At 43.6% G+C, this 14706-nt stretch overlaps 1 protein-coding gene across 2 annotated transcripts in view; it reads right to left on the reverse strand.

The window, feature by feature from the left end:
• Window positions 1-9461: 9461 nt before the first annotated feature.
• The window catches only part of ZNRF2 (zinc and ring finger 2), a 53965-nt gene continuing 48720 nt past the window's right edge, over window positions 9462-14706 (reverse strand). Inside the window, exons 3-6 of one of the 2 annotated variants that reach the window (XR_004417078.1) lie at window positions 13322-13427; window positions 12546-12623; window positions 10223-10849; window positions 9462-9946 (exon numbers count right to left, since the gene is read on the reverse strand). Coding sequence is in view for 1 of the 2 variants with exons in the window: in XM_033052348.1 (XP_032908239.1) it covers window positions 12566-12623; window positions 13322-13427 (164 nt within the window). In the remaining variant the exon portion in view is untranslated. Of the gene's footprint in view, window positions 10850-12545; window positions 12624-13321; window positions 13428-14706 lie in introns of both variants that reach the window. The other variant, XM_033052348.1, reaches the window with a different exon arrangement.

Raw genomic sequence — 14706 nt, forward strand, 5'->3', positions numbered from 1 at the left:
GCTGGATCAAGATAGGACAGTGAAACCCCAAGTAATTCTGGCTAGTAACAAGAGAGAGGAGCTGGCACAGCTGGAGAAGGCCTTCCACAGCTGCCACTGCCCATGAGGCGCCCTTCCAGCAGCAGAAGCCAATCCAGTCAGGGGCAGCGAGGGAAAGCACAGTGGTGCTTCAGGCATGTGCTGCAGCCGTGCTGTGCCCCCGTAATCCTCCTGCCATACTGACTGCAAGAGCTCCCTACATTTCCACCTGCTGCTGCTGGGGGCAGAGACTTGCTGGCTTGAGGTGTTACTACTTGTATTTGGCTGGTGCAAGCTGTGTGTGAGTTTACTGGTGCCAGGTGACACTGCAGCCCTCAAGGAAGCCCTGACGTGACACAGTGAAGTCTTGCTCCAGTCACACACTGCCAGGTCCTCAGGAAAGGGTGTCTGAGTCTGGTGTGGCTCACTTTGTGTCACACGTGTCTGCAGGTGCCAGACCACAGTTTATGACTTGCAGGTTGGTGCAAGGTCATGCAGCCTTTGCTCTTCAATCACAGCCAGCACAGGATCCCAATCCCACCATCCCATACTGAGGGAGCAGTACTGATGCCGAAACACAGCAGGACACCCATGCCTGCTTCTCTGTAGCTTCACTTTGCTCCCTTACCTTGTTTCAGCAGACAAAAACAGGAGCCATCTGCAAAGCTGTACAAATGGCTGCAGTCAGGCTGCATCAGAGCCAGGTGAACGGCCGTGAGGGATGGGTTTGCCATGAGGAAGGAGCAGTCATTGGAGAAACCGCTTGGTTTTCAACTGATAGAATGAGTAATCTCGGCAGGAAAAAGCTGCAGTTGTACACAAAGGCCTTAACTGCTGCTTTAGTAGGTAGGAAAAAACCAGTAGGATTGTGCTAAATGAAAATGGAGGCCAGGGTGGGAGCTGCCAGCTGCACTCAGGGACTCCAAATTTACTCACAGGAGGAAGTTTCTCCTTGCTTGCTGGAGGCTCTCAGTTGCTCTGTGTGATAGGTCAGCCTTCTGAAAACACACCAGAGCAATTGGGGCAAGTCCTTCCTCACATGCTGGAGTGGGAACAAAAGGTGAGAGGATGCAGGGAGTGCCACAGGTGCTGGGGGAGCCCCTCTTTCATCCTGAGAAATTGCTGATCAAATCCCTTGAATCTCAACAGGGCTGAGGTCAGCCAGTATTCATTCTCCATTCCCAGAGGTAAATGAGAGCTGATGGCACAAGCTGCAGACGTTTGAAACAGCTGCCCTCGGGTACATAGGGGAACATGAAAACCGATGATGTTTCAGAGAAAACAGCAGCTTCAGCTTCAGGAGTATCAAGGCATGAGAGGACACAGCAGGTGGGTTAAGGAATAAAAACTCATCTTACTCAGCTAGGGGCGAACACTGCAGTCATTGCTTTATACTGGGAAATCAGGAAATGTCCTGTGCCTTTTGCAGACAGGGAGTCTCTGGGTGATGCACTGGAAAACAGCAGGTTTCTGGCAGTGCTGATGCCACCTCACCCACTCAAGGTCAGTGCCTGCAGAGCCCAAGTCACCCTTTAGGGTGGCGATACATAAATTCCTGCCATACACAGGGCCTGCAGCTACTTCTGGCACCAGATTAGGGACAGACCAGGGCTGCTGGCAGGGGGGCTCCCAACAGCCCCAGGAGGCTGCCCAGTGTGCAGTGCTGTCTGAGAAAGCGCCTGCTTGCCCATCCCAGCCCCAGCCAGGCAGCTGGCTCAGGAGATGACACGGCTGAAGGGCACTTCCATCTCTGACTGTGAGAGGCTGTGCCCCACAGCAAAGCAGCCCTGGTGCAGAACTGTCCCCCTTGCTCCCTGGAGCTCCAGCAAACCCCTTGCAAACAACTAAATCATACCCAGCCTCTCCTGTCGGGATTCCCCTGACACACTGAAGGCAGCACCTTAATTAGCTGCTAAAACCTCGAAAGATGGGAGACTTGGACCTCACAGACTGGAGCAAATGAAGCCGTCAAGCTTTCATGCTCCCATTACCTACTAGACACTTGAATGCTGAGTTTAGCAGATGCTAATCTTGGCCTGGATGACTTGTGAGGAGGAAAGCTGCTCCCTTGAGAAGTCACCCGGGTCCGCAGCGGGAGGGAGCGGGTGAGAAGAGCCCACTCTGGAATCATTCCCTCAGTGACAGAGCCCGATGGGGCTCGGGGAGAGGCCTGGCAGCTTCCTCTTCCTTCTGTTCGAAGAAACAACTCGGAGGGAAGGGAGGGGGGAGGCTTTGTTAAAATGGAAACGCGTGTTCAAACAAAGCAATCTGTAAACAGGAAGAAACGAAAGTAGGGCAGAAGCTCGACACAAAACACGACTCCAAAGATAACGGGGCCGAGTGTGCAGAGGCACAGAGCACCTGCCATTTCCAGCGGGCTCGCCGAGGCCCTGTCCCTGCGCCTCAGACCTGCCTCCTCTGCGCTCCTGCCTTTACGAGCAGTGAGTCATCTTGCGTCAACTGAGGATGGGCTTTATGCAATTATTTATTTATGTCAAACCCTCCTCCCTGCCACCACGCATCCCTGATCTCATCCCCCTCAGTAAACAGATGCTTTATTACATGAGAGCTGAAAAACTCCATCTCATTTGGCTTTTTGCTGAGGCTCCTGGTTTCCCAGTGGCTTGCAGGCAAGGAGACAGCAGGAATGAGCTGCACAGCACCTCACAGGCAGTGTGCTCTATGGCCTTGTCTTGCTTTTTGGACATCAGCACTCCTTTTCCTGCAGGGTGGGATGGAGCTGGAGCCTCCTCTATTGAACAAACATTTTGGGGGATGTTTGCAGACACCAGCAGGCAGACATTGCTCAGGTGTTGCAGCCTCAGAAGGAGAATGAGACCTTACGGAACAGGGCATTCAAAAGCCAGGGGATGAAATTCCTTCTTTGGCTCCTGCTGCTGCAGGGGACTCTTCCCACCTTCCTACTCTCTTTGCTGCAGTCTGTGTGTTGTTTCCTCTTTCTGCTAAAAACAACACAGCATCCAGAAGTGGACATGGACCACAGGCTGTACCAAGCAACAGCGTGTGGTAGCTGGGCCAGACACACACACACACACACACATATATATAACATCACCATCTGTTGCTGACAGTTCCCGGGAACATCCTGGGCCCAGCACAGCATCCCAGTTCACCCTACAGGACAAGCAAGGACTTGGGCAGAGGTGGCATGTCCCATGTCCCAGCCATAGGGAGGAAGGTAGGATGTAATACTGACAGATGCCACTAATTTAAATTTCACACATGAAATCTTGCACCTACTGTAGTGGAATTATTTCCAGCAGATTTTTCTGATGCAAAGCCAAACTCGGCTCTAACTAGTTATTGATTGCTTCCATAACACAGCTTAAGACTGAGGAGGAAAACACAGAAATAATCGGTAGTTATGGAATTCAGACCTTCCAGAAGGCGACTGGGAGTGGCTGGGGAAGTGGGGAGTGGTGGTAGAAAAAAGAAACTCTAAGAAATGATAGGAACACGTTCCTCAGTTATTGCATCCAACTGTTTCTGGGTGCAGACTTGAATAATTCATGCATTAGAACTATTTGTCTCCCACAGAGAGAATTCTGTCCAATGATCCAATTGTCACTGTGCTTTAGTAATGGGTTTGGCTACCCCCAGCCACAGCAAAGGGCTTGTCTCAAAACTGGAGCAAGCAACGATGGACACACAGCTGTGGGGGAACCTGTGCCATAAATCTGTGCATCATGTTCCATCAGTAGCTATTACCAGCCTGCAGAAGTTCCCCTGGCTGGGCGAAGCACTCAAGAAGCATCTCCTGCCTGGAGAGTGAACTCCTTTTATTTTCCCCCACATCCTCCACATAACCTTGGTGAAATGCACTTGGTTTTACTCGGAGCACCCACGGCTCTACTCCCAACTGGTGTAGGGGGAGAGGTGTAAAATCACACCTTCCCCGCAGCAGACTTAGCCCATACACAATCAAAACCACACGGCTCATCTGTGCTCCTGTCCTCATCTCACTTCACATTCAGTGCAAGGGCTACAGCTCCCCAGTTGCAGCCAGGCCAGGCAGGAAGGTTTGGAGTGGTAATGCAGTCAGCCAGGTCTGTCACACGCACAGCTACCTGCTGCAGGTGACCTGACTTGCAGAGCTGTAGTCACTGCCCCAGGAAAAAGTTTCCACGCAGTCAGCATCACAGGCCTCTGCCCTTGCCAGGATGCTCCACTGGAGAACAATTTAACACCCTCAGTGGCTCTGAGCAGAAATTCCCTCCTCCAGCAACACATCTCAGCAGGAGCCTGTTATAGTAGCCTCCTTCCAGCTGTTTAGGGACAGACAAGAGTGCTAGTAACTACCAGGGACAAAGAAATCCATGCACTGCACAGCCACAGGTATGCTGTCAGGGAGTCAGTTTTAAAGAGGCAACCATGAAATGTTTTGGGAAGAAGTTAAAGTGGTATTTGGGTTTGAGGAAACTGAAGGAAAGAGCAGCTATTATGTTACCTTGATCCTCTGATGGAGGTCCCCAGATTTCAGGTGATGAAAAAAGACTGTTTGCTACCATCTTTGCCTAATATTCCTTTTTTTCTTTTGAAACCACCCACGACTTTCCTTACCTCCTGACCTAGCAGCTCTAACTTAGGCTAACCTTGAAGGCCATCACGTCTGCTGAAGATCTACAGAGGATGCATTAACCAGAGACCTCTCACCTCCAGCCATCCCAACAGAGCAGCTGCATCAGCTCTCATCTGCTGAGACCTTCCCTGGCCAGACAGATACAAGCCTGTCACATCACTGCTTGTGGGACAGGTGAGACGTCAAGCTGCTTTTCCGCCCGTGACTCTAAACCATGCACTGCTTTTCCTTCCTCTGCTCCAGCTCAGACTGCAGCACAGACTCAGAGAAGCTGTCCCACAGCAATGCCTCTTTCACCAATACTTTAAAAGAAAAAGAATCACCCGGAAGTGTGAGGAAAACTGTGCTTCAAAAGATTTATTACATATATTTGTACATATTTTACATGAATGGAATGTTAAACATACAGCCTAAAAATCAATAAAAAAATATTTTCATTCGTGATTATGTACTGGCAAACCACTGAAAAGAGTACCTTAGAACAACTTAACTCAACTTGCAATCGTACTGCTCAATTAAAAAAAACAAACAAAACAACAAAACAAGTATGTTTTACATTTACATTAGACATTGCAAATTACATTCCGATTTCTGCTCTGGGTAATGAAGGAAGGTATCTTGTTCATTACCACTGCACATACAGGTGGCATTTCAGAGGCTAGCGTGGGCTTCCCTCTAACTCACTGTGGGCAAGGTTAGCTCTGTAGGAAGAGGCATATAAAAAAAGGGAGTCCACACTCTGCTCCCTACCAGCAGGTATCTGCCAAAGGGTAGCAAGAGCCAGAATGAGATTTGTAATCAAGGGATAAAGGTTAATGCTGGATCACCACTCATTCAGTGCCACACTGCAGCTCTTAAAATTTGTTACAAGTAGTTTTCAGGTAGTTCATTAAAGCATCCCCTCTACAGCTAAGCCACCTCCTCTCTTCCTGGAAAGTTACAGTGCTTTGGCAATATCAGCTAGGGGGGAATCCTTTGCTGGATGGTAACGAACATTCCAACTTTATCTTAATATACACAAGAGCACAGAATCAAGCTTTGATGTCTCTCAGAATTTCACACCTTGAGAGCCTGTGACCAGTCATGTTGAGAAGTGTTTACTATGAAATATACCAGCATTAAAAGGGACAGATTTGAGGGAAAACAAGAGGAACAGGATTCAGCAACAGATCAACCAACCCAACGTTGCGTTACTTACACTTGAAACTCTGCCAAAATCGAGCAAATCCTATTTATTGTTGCAAAATCTTTGCCAAAGAACACCCAAGGGCAAAAGTCTCTCAAACAAACACACATAGATTAAAAGCTGCCAGGAAGATCAGTGAGTGGGCTGGCTGCCTTCTACTTCTTGTATATTGGCAACTTATTAGACTCAAGACAGAACCAAGTCCAGCCTTTCTCTGGTGCAGGGTATTCCTGTGGTGGTTTACCTGACCAAGTCTTTAACAACCAATAATGCCCCACAGTGAGGTCATTTTACAGCTTATCCCATCATCAGCTCTGATGTACTAATTGAGACATGACTTTACAGAACACAAGCAGCTTGGGAAGTCATTGTGGACTAAGATAACCAAATGTAATTTGAGAGTATGGACTGGGTTGTTTTTTGTAATCCCCAACAGGCTAAAACATCTCCAACTTGATTTTAGAAGCAGATTAACTTATGTGGAGAAACAGAAACATCACAAATTTTCCATTCAGGAAACAAATCCTGGACATAGTTCTGTTGTGAATTTCTCATGCAGTGTTTTGAATGACAAAAAGTTAAGTGGTAGGAGCTGCATTAAAAAAAACACATTTGGCTGGATTGTAGGAAACCCATAACAAGCCTTCTCTTACAGTCACAACCTCTTACATCACTTTTGCTGATGCCAATGGAAAGCCTATTCATATGGGAATATGGCCTAACATATATCTTGTCTTCAGCTAGGTGGAGAAGAAATTGATACTAAAATGACTTTTAAGCTTGGAAGGAAGGAAAGTCTATTATGAAATATAGCACTCTTCAAAAAAAAAGAGATAATCCTCTAATGGCAAAGGTGAGCTGGAAGATCTCATAATAGCACTTCTGCACTCCCAGGCATGTGGTAGTCTCTCAGCAGGAAACTCCCAACTGCACAGCAGAGTTAGTACCAAATTTGCACACAAATACTCTTTCAATACAGGAAAGCGGCTAAAAGCCACAGAAACTCAGAGAGATCACTGCCTGTATCAAAATCAACATGTTTTGCCACCATTTACAAAGAGAGAATATTAACATTCAAGTGCCAAGTTCCTTGCTTTTGGTGGAATATGGAAGAAAATGGAGCAATTTTCTAAAGCCCTCACATAGAAAAGGCAGCGCACTGAAAGCATTCTTAAGCACTTCTCGCATATTAGACATATCCCTCAAGAAACATCAAAGATCCACATTTCTGAATAAAAAGTATCTTTCCCACATTTGCTGAGATTTCAGTCTCCTAGGAGTCTGTTTTACCAGCTCTCCAGCCTTTCAGCAATGCTTAATTAAAAACCCAGTGCTCCTAAAATTAATAAGTAGGAAAAATGTAAAATCTTGACATTCAGTTATAAGCCCCCCTTTACATGATAAGGGGGGAAGCAGGGGAAAAAACCAAGGTCACAAGTATCCACCCATATTTTTGTACATCGCCTACATGTTTTCCATTCCAAAATACCCCAGTACACTTACCCTTGATTATGAGAGCTAACTTGACTACAAATAAGACCATCTGTTTTTGGCTTTATCCCTCCCAAAAATAAAATACCAATAATGTGTGGTGTGCTTCATATTTTTGCTTTTACATCCCACTCAACTCATTGCTGAATGTACAGACTGAAAAAAAATGAGGTACCTCCTTCCAAAGTGAAGCATTATTATAGATACACTGACTTATAAGAGCCAGGACAAAGGGTGCCCTGTGCTGACAGTAGACTTGACTCCCTTGTTATTGTACAGGGTATGGTTATATACAATCCAACTCACAGCCACCTCCACTATGAACTTCAAAACACGAGCTGCTACTGAAGAGACATAGGTATGTTACAAGTTCAGAAAAATCTCACATTTCAAGACAGTGTCAAATCTACTCTTCCCCTGCTGGCAAGCAGCATGTTTATGGCAGACCTGAGTATGGGAATTATTTCACACCTTTACATACTTGGGGAAGATATAGGCCAGATGACAGAAAATACTCTGAAACAGCACAGAATTGGCAATCTCAAGATATTTACAGGCAAAAAAGCATATCGCACCCAAACTGAAGTTATTGCTTCTTGTGGAAAAGTGTGGTGTTCCTTGTCTGAGACACAGGACTTGTTTTGTGTTTATTTTTCCCTTCTGAAGCACAATGAGTCAACATCCCTGTGAAGACATTTTCAAAATGACGGTGTTGTCTGTGACTAGAGCTGTGCCTACAGAATGGTCATCACCAGCTGATGGTGACAGAAAGCTTACCTAGGTGTGTTTCCACAAGTGATTTCAAACCCAAGCATCACTCTCATGCTTCCACGGTCATTCCAGGCTTGGTCTATGTTACAGGTTTCAATACAAGAAAACCTCCCATAGTCTTTCAGAAGAGATTTATGGATATCAAGAACATCAAACTAAGGCTGACCTTGTATCAGTTCCTCAAGTAATCCAAGGATTTGCTGCTCTACTGTGCTGATGGAAGCAGCGATGACTCTTGCCTGCAAAAGCATCACCAGTGCGATGGCTAGTGACCTGCTTTTCCAACAGTGTTCCTAAAAATGGGACAATAGTCCTAATTGCTGGGTCTTTAAATTAGCTACTTCCATCAGAATATGAAGGTTTTTGAGGAAACAGTAAGTGAAGTATGAACTACCAAAACTGAGCTCAAGTTGTAAACAGATTTATTTTGTTGCATTTACCTACTTAACCCTCAAGCCAAAGACTATCTATGACCTCAGAGCACAGGACATTGAAACACTGACCTACCTCCTTTACATGACTACAGGTCAGTTTCTGTAGGCATGAAGCCAACAGTAAACATTAAATCAATGCAAATGGAAAAGTTTTATTTCCAGAAGAAATCAGGAGTTTAAAACATTGGGAAAATGGGCCTGCAGGCAACACCACCATTTCAGTATTACAGGTGCTGTAATTGCTCATCCCCTCCCTCCCTCCCCTAAGATAATACAAGGCAACACAAATATTCTCATCGAAAAAGGACTCTGTACAGGGAATGACTGTACATTTGATGTGACTACAGAATCAAATGTGTGACAAAATGATTCTGCTCCCACTGAAAAAGAGAACTCAACAGGGTCCCATAGCTTACAGGTTCAGCTGAAACCAGTGATGCAAGCCCAAAAGTGTAGAAACTGCACTGGCAATTACGACAATTATCTAGTCTGGACTCCTTTAGATTTGCAGCATAACAAAGGCATTTTACAGAGCAACATTCAGGAGAAAATGTTATCCAGGGAAGAACTGCTCTTCAAGCAAGATAGGAAAGTTTAGGAACATGCACTACACTTGTTCTCCAAATAGAAGCAGTTGCTCCTGTTCTTTGCCCTTTTAGATATAAATCACAGCAGCAACAGAGAGAAATGTGTACTTAAACAGAAAAAAAAAAAAAAAAAAAAAAAAAAAAACCAAACAAACAAACAAAAAAAAACCCCACCAAAAAACCCCCCAAAACAGAAAAAAACCACCAATCAGAATTATTTATGTACAAGAAAAATGTTTGAAGTGTTGTGCAACTTAACTGTTGAAACTCACTAAGAATACTGTAGCTAATAAATATTTACGAACTCTTCCCTGTGTTGTGAAATTCAGAAACTACTATGATTAATTCTTGATATAAAAAGTATGCTTCTAAACCCTGACATCAGTTCCAGTTTATTGTCTTTAAAAAGAAATTATTTATTTTCACTGTGATACTTTGTGGTAATTAATACATATCCACAGTTTTACTTGGTGTACCCACCCAGAGACATCCTGTGTTCTGTGGAGCTCTGGTATACCAACATAATACAGTAAAATAATAATAAATTAAACAAATGCAGATGCATTAACCCCCCCGCCCCCCAAAAAAAAACCGAAAACAAAAAACAAAAAACCATCAAAATACCCAAACTAAAAATCCCACACTGTCAAATGCTGGTCTCCACACGAAGACACCAAGGGTTTAGACGCAAAGTACTACAGAACCTGCCACCAAAAACACATTCAAACAAGGAAATATGAACTTGTGCATGTTCAAGAAATAAACACAAATCCCACCTCAATGTTATCTCGCCCATACCTGTAAAAACCTCTCACTGTTCCCACATTTGCAGTTATTCATTTATACCTCAGGAGGCAGCCTGGAGATGAGAGTAATAGAATAAAATAATTACCTGAAACATCTTTAAAAAAATACCCGTTAAACAAATTACCTTAACTGGCAGCACTTAAAATTGGTAATTCTTTTCTTTATCCTATTTTAAAAAAAGTTGCATAGCTGTAAGATTTTGCTTTGCTGCATTTCTTTCTGTTGTTTTGACTCATAAGCAGTAAAAGAGACATTTTAGTTACTTAAATAGCAATACAATGTGCAGATTTCAACAATCTCTATAGCTTGATCAATATAAATTAGTTACCTGTCTTGGTTTTACTCTTTGGACTGCATTGTGACAAAGGTTTAGTTACAAAACTTTGATATACAGTATTCCTATGCACAGCTTTTTATGTTGTCTGTTCTTGAAAAAAGTGAAGAACATAAAACAAGGTGTGAATTCAGTAAATTAAGGTCACACTGTTAGATTTTATTTATTTTGCCATTTACTGTTCTTCAGCCAAGGAGAAGGTGAAAACGTTCCTACTCGAATCTGGGGCTGTCCCCCTGCAAGGGTCTCAGATAGCACGTATCGAACATCTCCACTTCCACTGGAGGCAGTAGGAAACATGTCCAATAACTCGCTTCTTCACAGAACCAGAAGTTAGGCTGAAATTAGGAACTTTGGCTTTCAATACAAAATAGTGTCAGTAATGTCTCTGGGGAGTAGATTGTTACAGGATGTGCAGCATTTTCAAAATCCCTGTGTGTCCTTTTCATGAGTGTTTGGTATACCGAGCACTACTGGCAAGTAACAGTGTCTGCAATGCTTTGTCCGTGTCACTGTCCATCTTTGCCTTTTTCAGCCACAAAGAACTAAGTCTCAAGCCAGGCACGCTGTGTTCAGCAAGGGAACCTCACATTTCCTATGTTTTCTGATCAGTGGAAGCAGCTGTTGGAAAAGCAGAAGACAAAATACCATTATTTCAGTACAGAAACCACTCCAACAGCAGGAGCACAACCACTGCGTTTTCCTTTCCATTTTTTCCTACGTTATCACCACCACCCCTGCTGTGGAAAAAGCAAAGAGTTTAACATGAGGCTGGACAGCCATGAGCATGTACAGAGACAGAGTTGTTCACAAGCAGCATGTGGCTTTCTGCCACAACCAGAGACTGGGGGCAATATAGGAAATGTGTTTATTAATTTAGCTAACACTGCCCTGAGGTTAAAACAATTATCTCCGTAGCAAGATATCTTCCTTGAGGTTTTCTTTGCTACCCCTACAACACAGACACATGGAGCAACATGAAGTAAGTGCACAAATAAATGCTAGTCATGAATACTTCAGATATTTTTTAAATTTCCTTCAGAACAACAAAAACAAACTCTCAGCTACCAGACAGAATTTCAGGTATCTCTGTTTCTCTAAGAATTATGATGATTGTTGGTGTGTTTTGCAATGCTTAGGGGCAACTGTTTAATGTAAGATAAAGTTTCTGAGTTCGTCAACTAAAGAGTAAAACTATCCTTTAAACTTTTAACACAGATTGCAGATCTGCAATCATTAACACAAAACATAAGCTGGAAAAAAGTGAACTTCTGTGAGATGAGATGGAAACAAACACATCAACATTTTTTATTTATTTATATGCTTTAAACATTCTGGAAAACATTAACATTAAAGTAATTTTGAAAATACCTAACTTCAACCTTTTCATATGATTCCAAAAGCCTTCTATCAGAAATACATGCCAGCAGTAACAGAACAATCCAAAATTACACAGTTGTATTATTTTAATTTTGTTTCATTTCTATGGAAAAATACAGTAATTTCATGACCATAAGGCGCACCGGACTATAAGGTGCATCCCCAGGGAGTCAGCAAAATTTGCAACTTTGTAGATCATATAAGGCGCACCGGACTATAGGGCACACTTTTTTTTTGCAGCGAGGCTCCACCCCCAGCTCCCCCCACGCGGTTGCTGGACGAGGCCCCGCCTCAACCCGGCCTTGGGCCCCGGGCCCACCTGTACCCGGCGGGGCCGGGCTATGCCTGCCGCTGCTCCATGCCCCCTCCACGGGGCAGGGGCGTGCCTGTAGAGGGGCCGTTCCGCCTGCACAGAGCCGGGGGGTGCCTCTGGAGGGGCCATCCCGCCTCCACGGAGCCGGGGCGTGCCTCTGGAGGGGCCATTCCGCCTCCACGGGGCAGGGGCGTGCCCGCCGCTGCTCCGCCCCGCCTCCACCTGGCAGCCACGGCACTGCCGGCTCCCCCCGCGGCTCGCAGCTCTCACTTCTGGGTAGGCAAATTTCTGAACTTTGTCCATCAGATAAGGCGCACCGGACTATAAGGCGCACTTCCGGGTTTGGGGGAAAATTTTAGTCAAAAGGGTGCGCCTTATAGTCGTGAAATTACTGTACTCTTAAAAAGTTAATGCTAAAGGTTTCTTGACACTGACTTGCCACTTTCCAGTACTAAACCTGGAAAGCCCATACCATGTAAGGATGTAGAAACCTTTTGCCTACATTGCAATATACATCAATCCTTACTGATTAAAGTTCTGAGACACAGTAGTAAATTCAAAATTTAAAAGTAAAGTTATTTCAGATAATTAAGGTATTTTGGTTGGAACATAAATAGACATTACCTAAAAATATGAATCTTGTCTTAATCTGATGGATGCTCAGGGCAAGATCTATTTACTTCAAACCATTCATCTATGCAGCTGTTGGATACAAGACAAAAAATGAAAACAATTGACATGAATACCAGTAACATTTAGCAGTAGGATATGAATATAAATTGGTTCCTCAATTTCAATGACAAGTAGAATTTTATATTATACAAAGAAGCATATGCATATACACACATCACTGGAAAAATTAATAACCCCAAACCACAGTAATATTTAGGTATTAAATACTGTTGAAAATCTAAATTTTTTAAGTGTTAAAATTTTCTAAGGAAACATTTTACAAATTACACATTTTATACACAAGTAAATTCACTACTAACATGATCATCTTGCTTATTCATTGACATTTTACTTTCTGTAAAGTAGAAACACTTATAAAAAAGTATGGAACAGGTTAAAAAACCCTGCCCCCCTCTCCTTGCCCAACTCTTTCAACATTTGACAACACATAAGCCCATGTGACCTAAGCTCCTCAGCCATGATACGCATTCCTTCCCCATCCAGGTGATTTTCCAAGAATGAAAAACTTGTAGCAGGGAGAATTAACTTCAAATACATTTGGTAGAGATGCAGAAAGACATCTTTTCAAAAACCTCTTTAAGGTTGCTACTGCTGTTTCTTTGTTGTTTTTACATGCAAAAAGCAATTAAGTTTAAGCACCCCTTAAGAAGAGTTACCCCACAAATGCAACCTTCTGAAATTTTCTATCCATCCTAAGGAATACTTGCCCTTTATGATATATGCAGAGGCAAGGCAGCCGTGCTATAGTATCTCCTTGCTGCAGCTCTTCCAGGCATATTGCACACTCCCCAGCATCTTTACTCAGCACATCCTCTGAGGAAAGAGCACAAAGTGAAATGGTTAAGAATCAGACTACTACAAGCAAAATGTTCTTTATTTAGAACATCAAGGACAGCTACACAAGAAGGTATTTTTTGTCCTGCAGAAAGGTAAGGATCAGCGACACACCAACTGACTGAAGATTCATGATGAGAACCCATGTTCAGTCTTCAACATGGAGGTTAGGTTCAAGCCTGCACATAACACTTACCTGACAAGGCATCGTAGGTAAGTTACTAGGGTAAAGCTCTTCCTAGTTTCTCTTAGCCTGTCATTTAGCCTGTTTACTCTCCTACTCATCTCTCTTTTATACATCTGGGTTTCTTTGACCAGCCTTGCTGGTAACTCATATTTCGCACCTTCAACCTCTTCTCACCACACCAGCATGTTCTACATCCCATCCACCTTTTTCTCAGTGTAAAGTATGAAACTGTTAACTGCAGGAATGTGAGATTTCCATGAAGGAAAGATCATTGCTGTATGGCTCCAGTGGCTCCTGGAGACACTTGAATTTTTTACAGCATTACCAAGTCCCAGAACAAAGGAGGAAAAGTAAATTACTAGGAATGCAAGAGTTGGCTTTCACTAAGAAGTTTCTGGGAAAGTATATTATTTTTAATAAAAACCTTCTCTCTTGGACACTTCTTTTAGCCAGAATGTGGGATGCAGAATTCAGTCTTAGCATGAAGCAAAACAGAAGATCACATAAGGCCCTGTTTGCCAGATGCAGATTAGAAGTTGCTATTAGACACAACCTCACACAGTCCACAGGGTGCTCCCAACAAGATATGACATAGCAACCAAACTGGCAGATCAGAAAGATGCACACTTGGCAAAGTGAAGTCCCTGTGTTCAAGTTCCCAAGGTTTCATGGGAAAAGCTTCCCCTTCTTCGCCAAAAGGCACCTCAAGTGGTTCTTACAGAGTACCTTTTGCAGCTATGACTGAGAAACCAGCAGCTCTATGCTGCTCTCTCCTGTGGCTCCATCACCACTGGCATTCAAAAGACAGAGAACGACAGACAACTAGAAAGCTACGGTGGCAGCAAGAAAGTAAAAGGAAATTAGGTCTACATTGTTTTCATTAAATTATAGTCAGCTGTCTTGCAGGTGGCTTGGGTTTCTAAAGCAGTGCTTATTTCAGTCTCCCTTATATTCATTGGTTATGCTAAAAATACTGTATAATGCCATGTGTGTAGCACCTTCATGGAGATGTGAAAAAATATCTAGCATGAAGTGAACTATTGTAAAGAAAAATATTCAGAACAAAATTAT

The sequence above is a fragment of the Catharus ustulatus genome, chromosome 1 (assembly GCF_009819885.2).
Source record: "Catharus ustulatus isolate bCatUst1 chromosome 1, bCatUst1.pri.v2, whole genome shotgun sequence".
NCBI classification, from domain to species: Eukaryota; Metazoa; Chordata; class Aves; order Passeriformes; family Turdidae; genus Catharus; species Catharus ustulatus.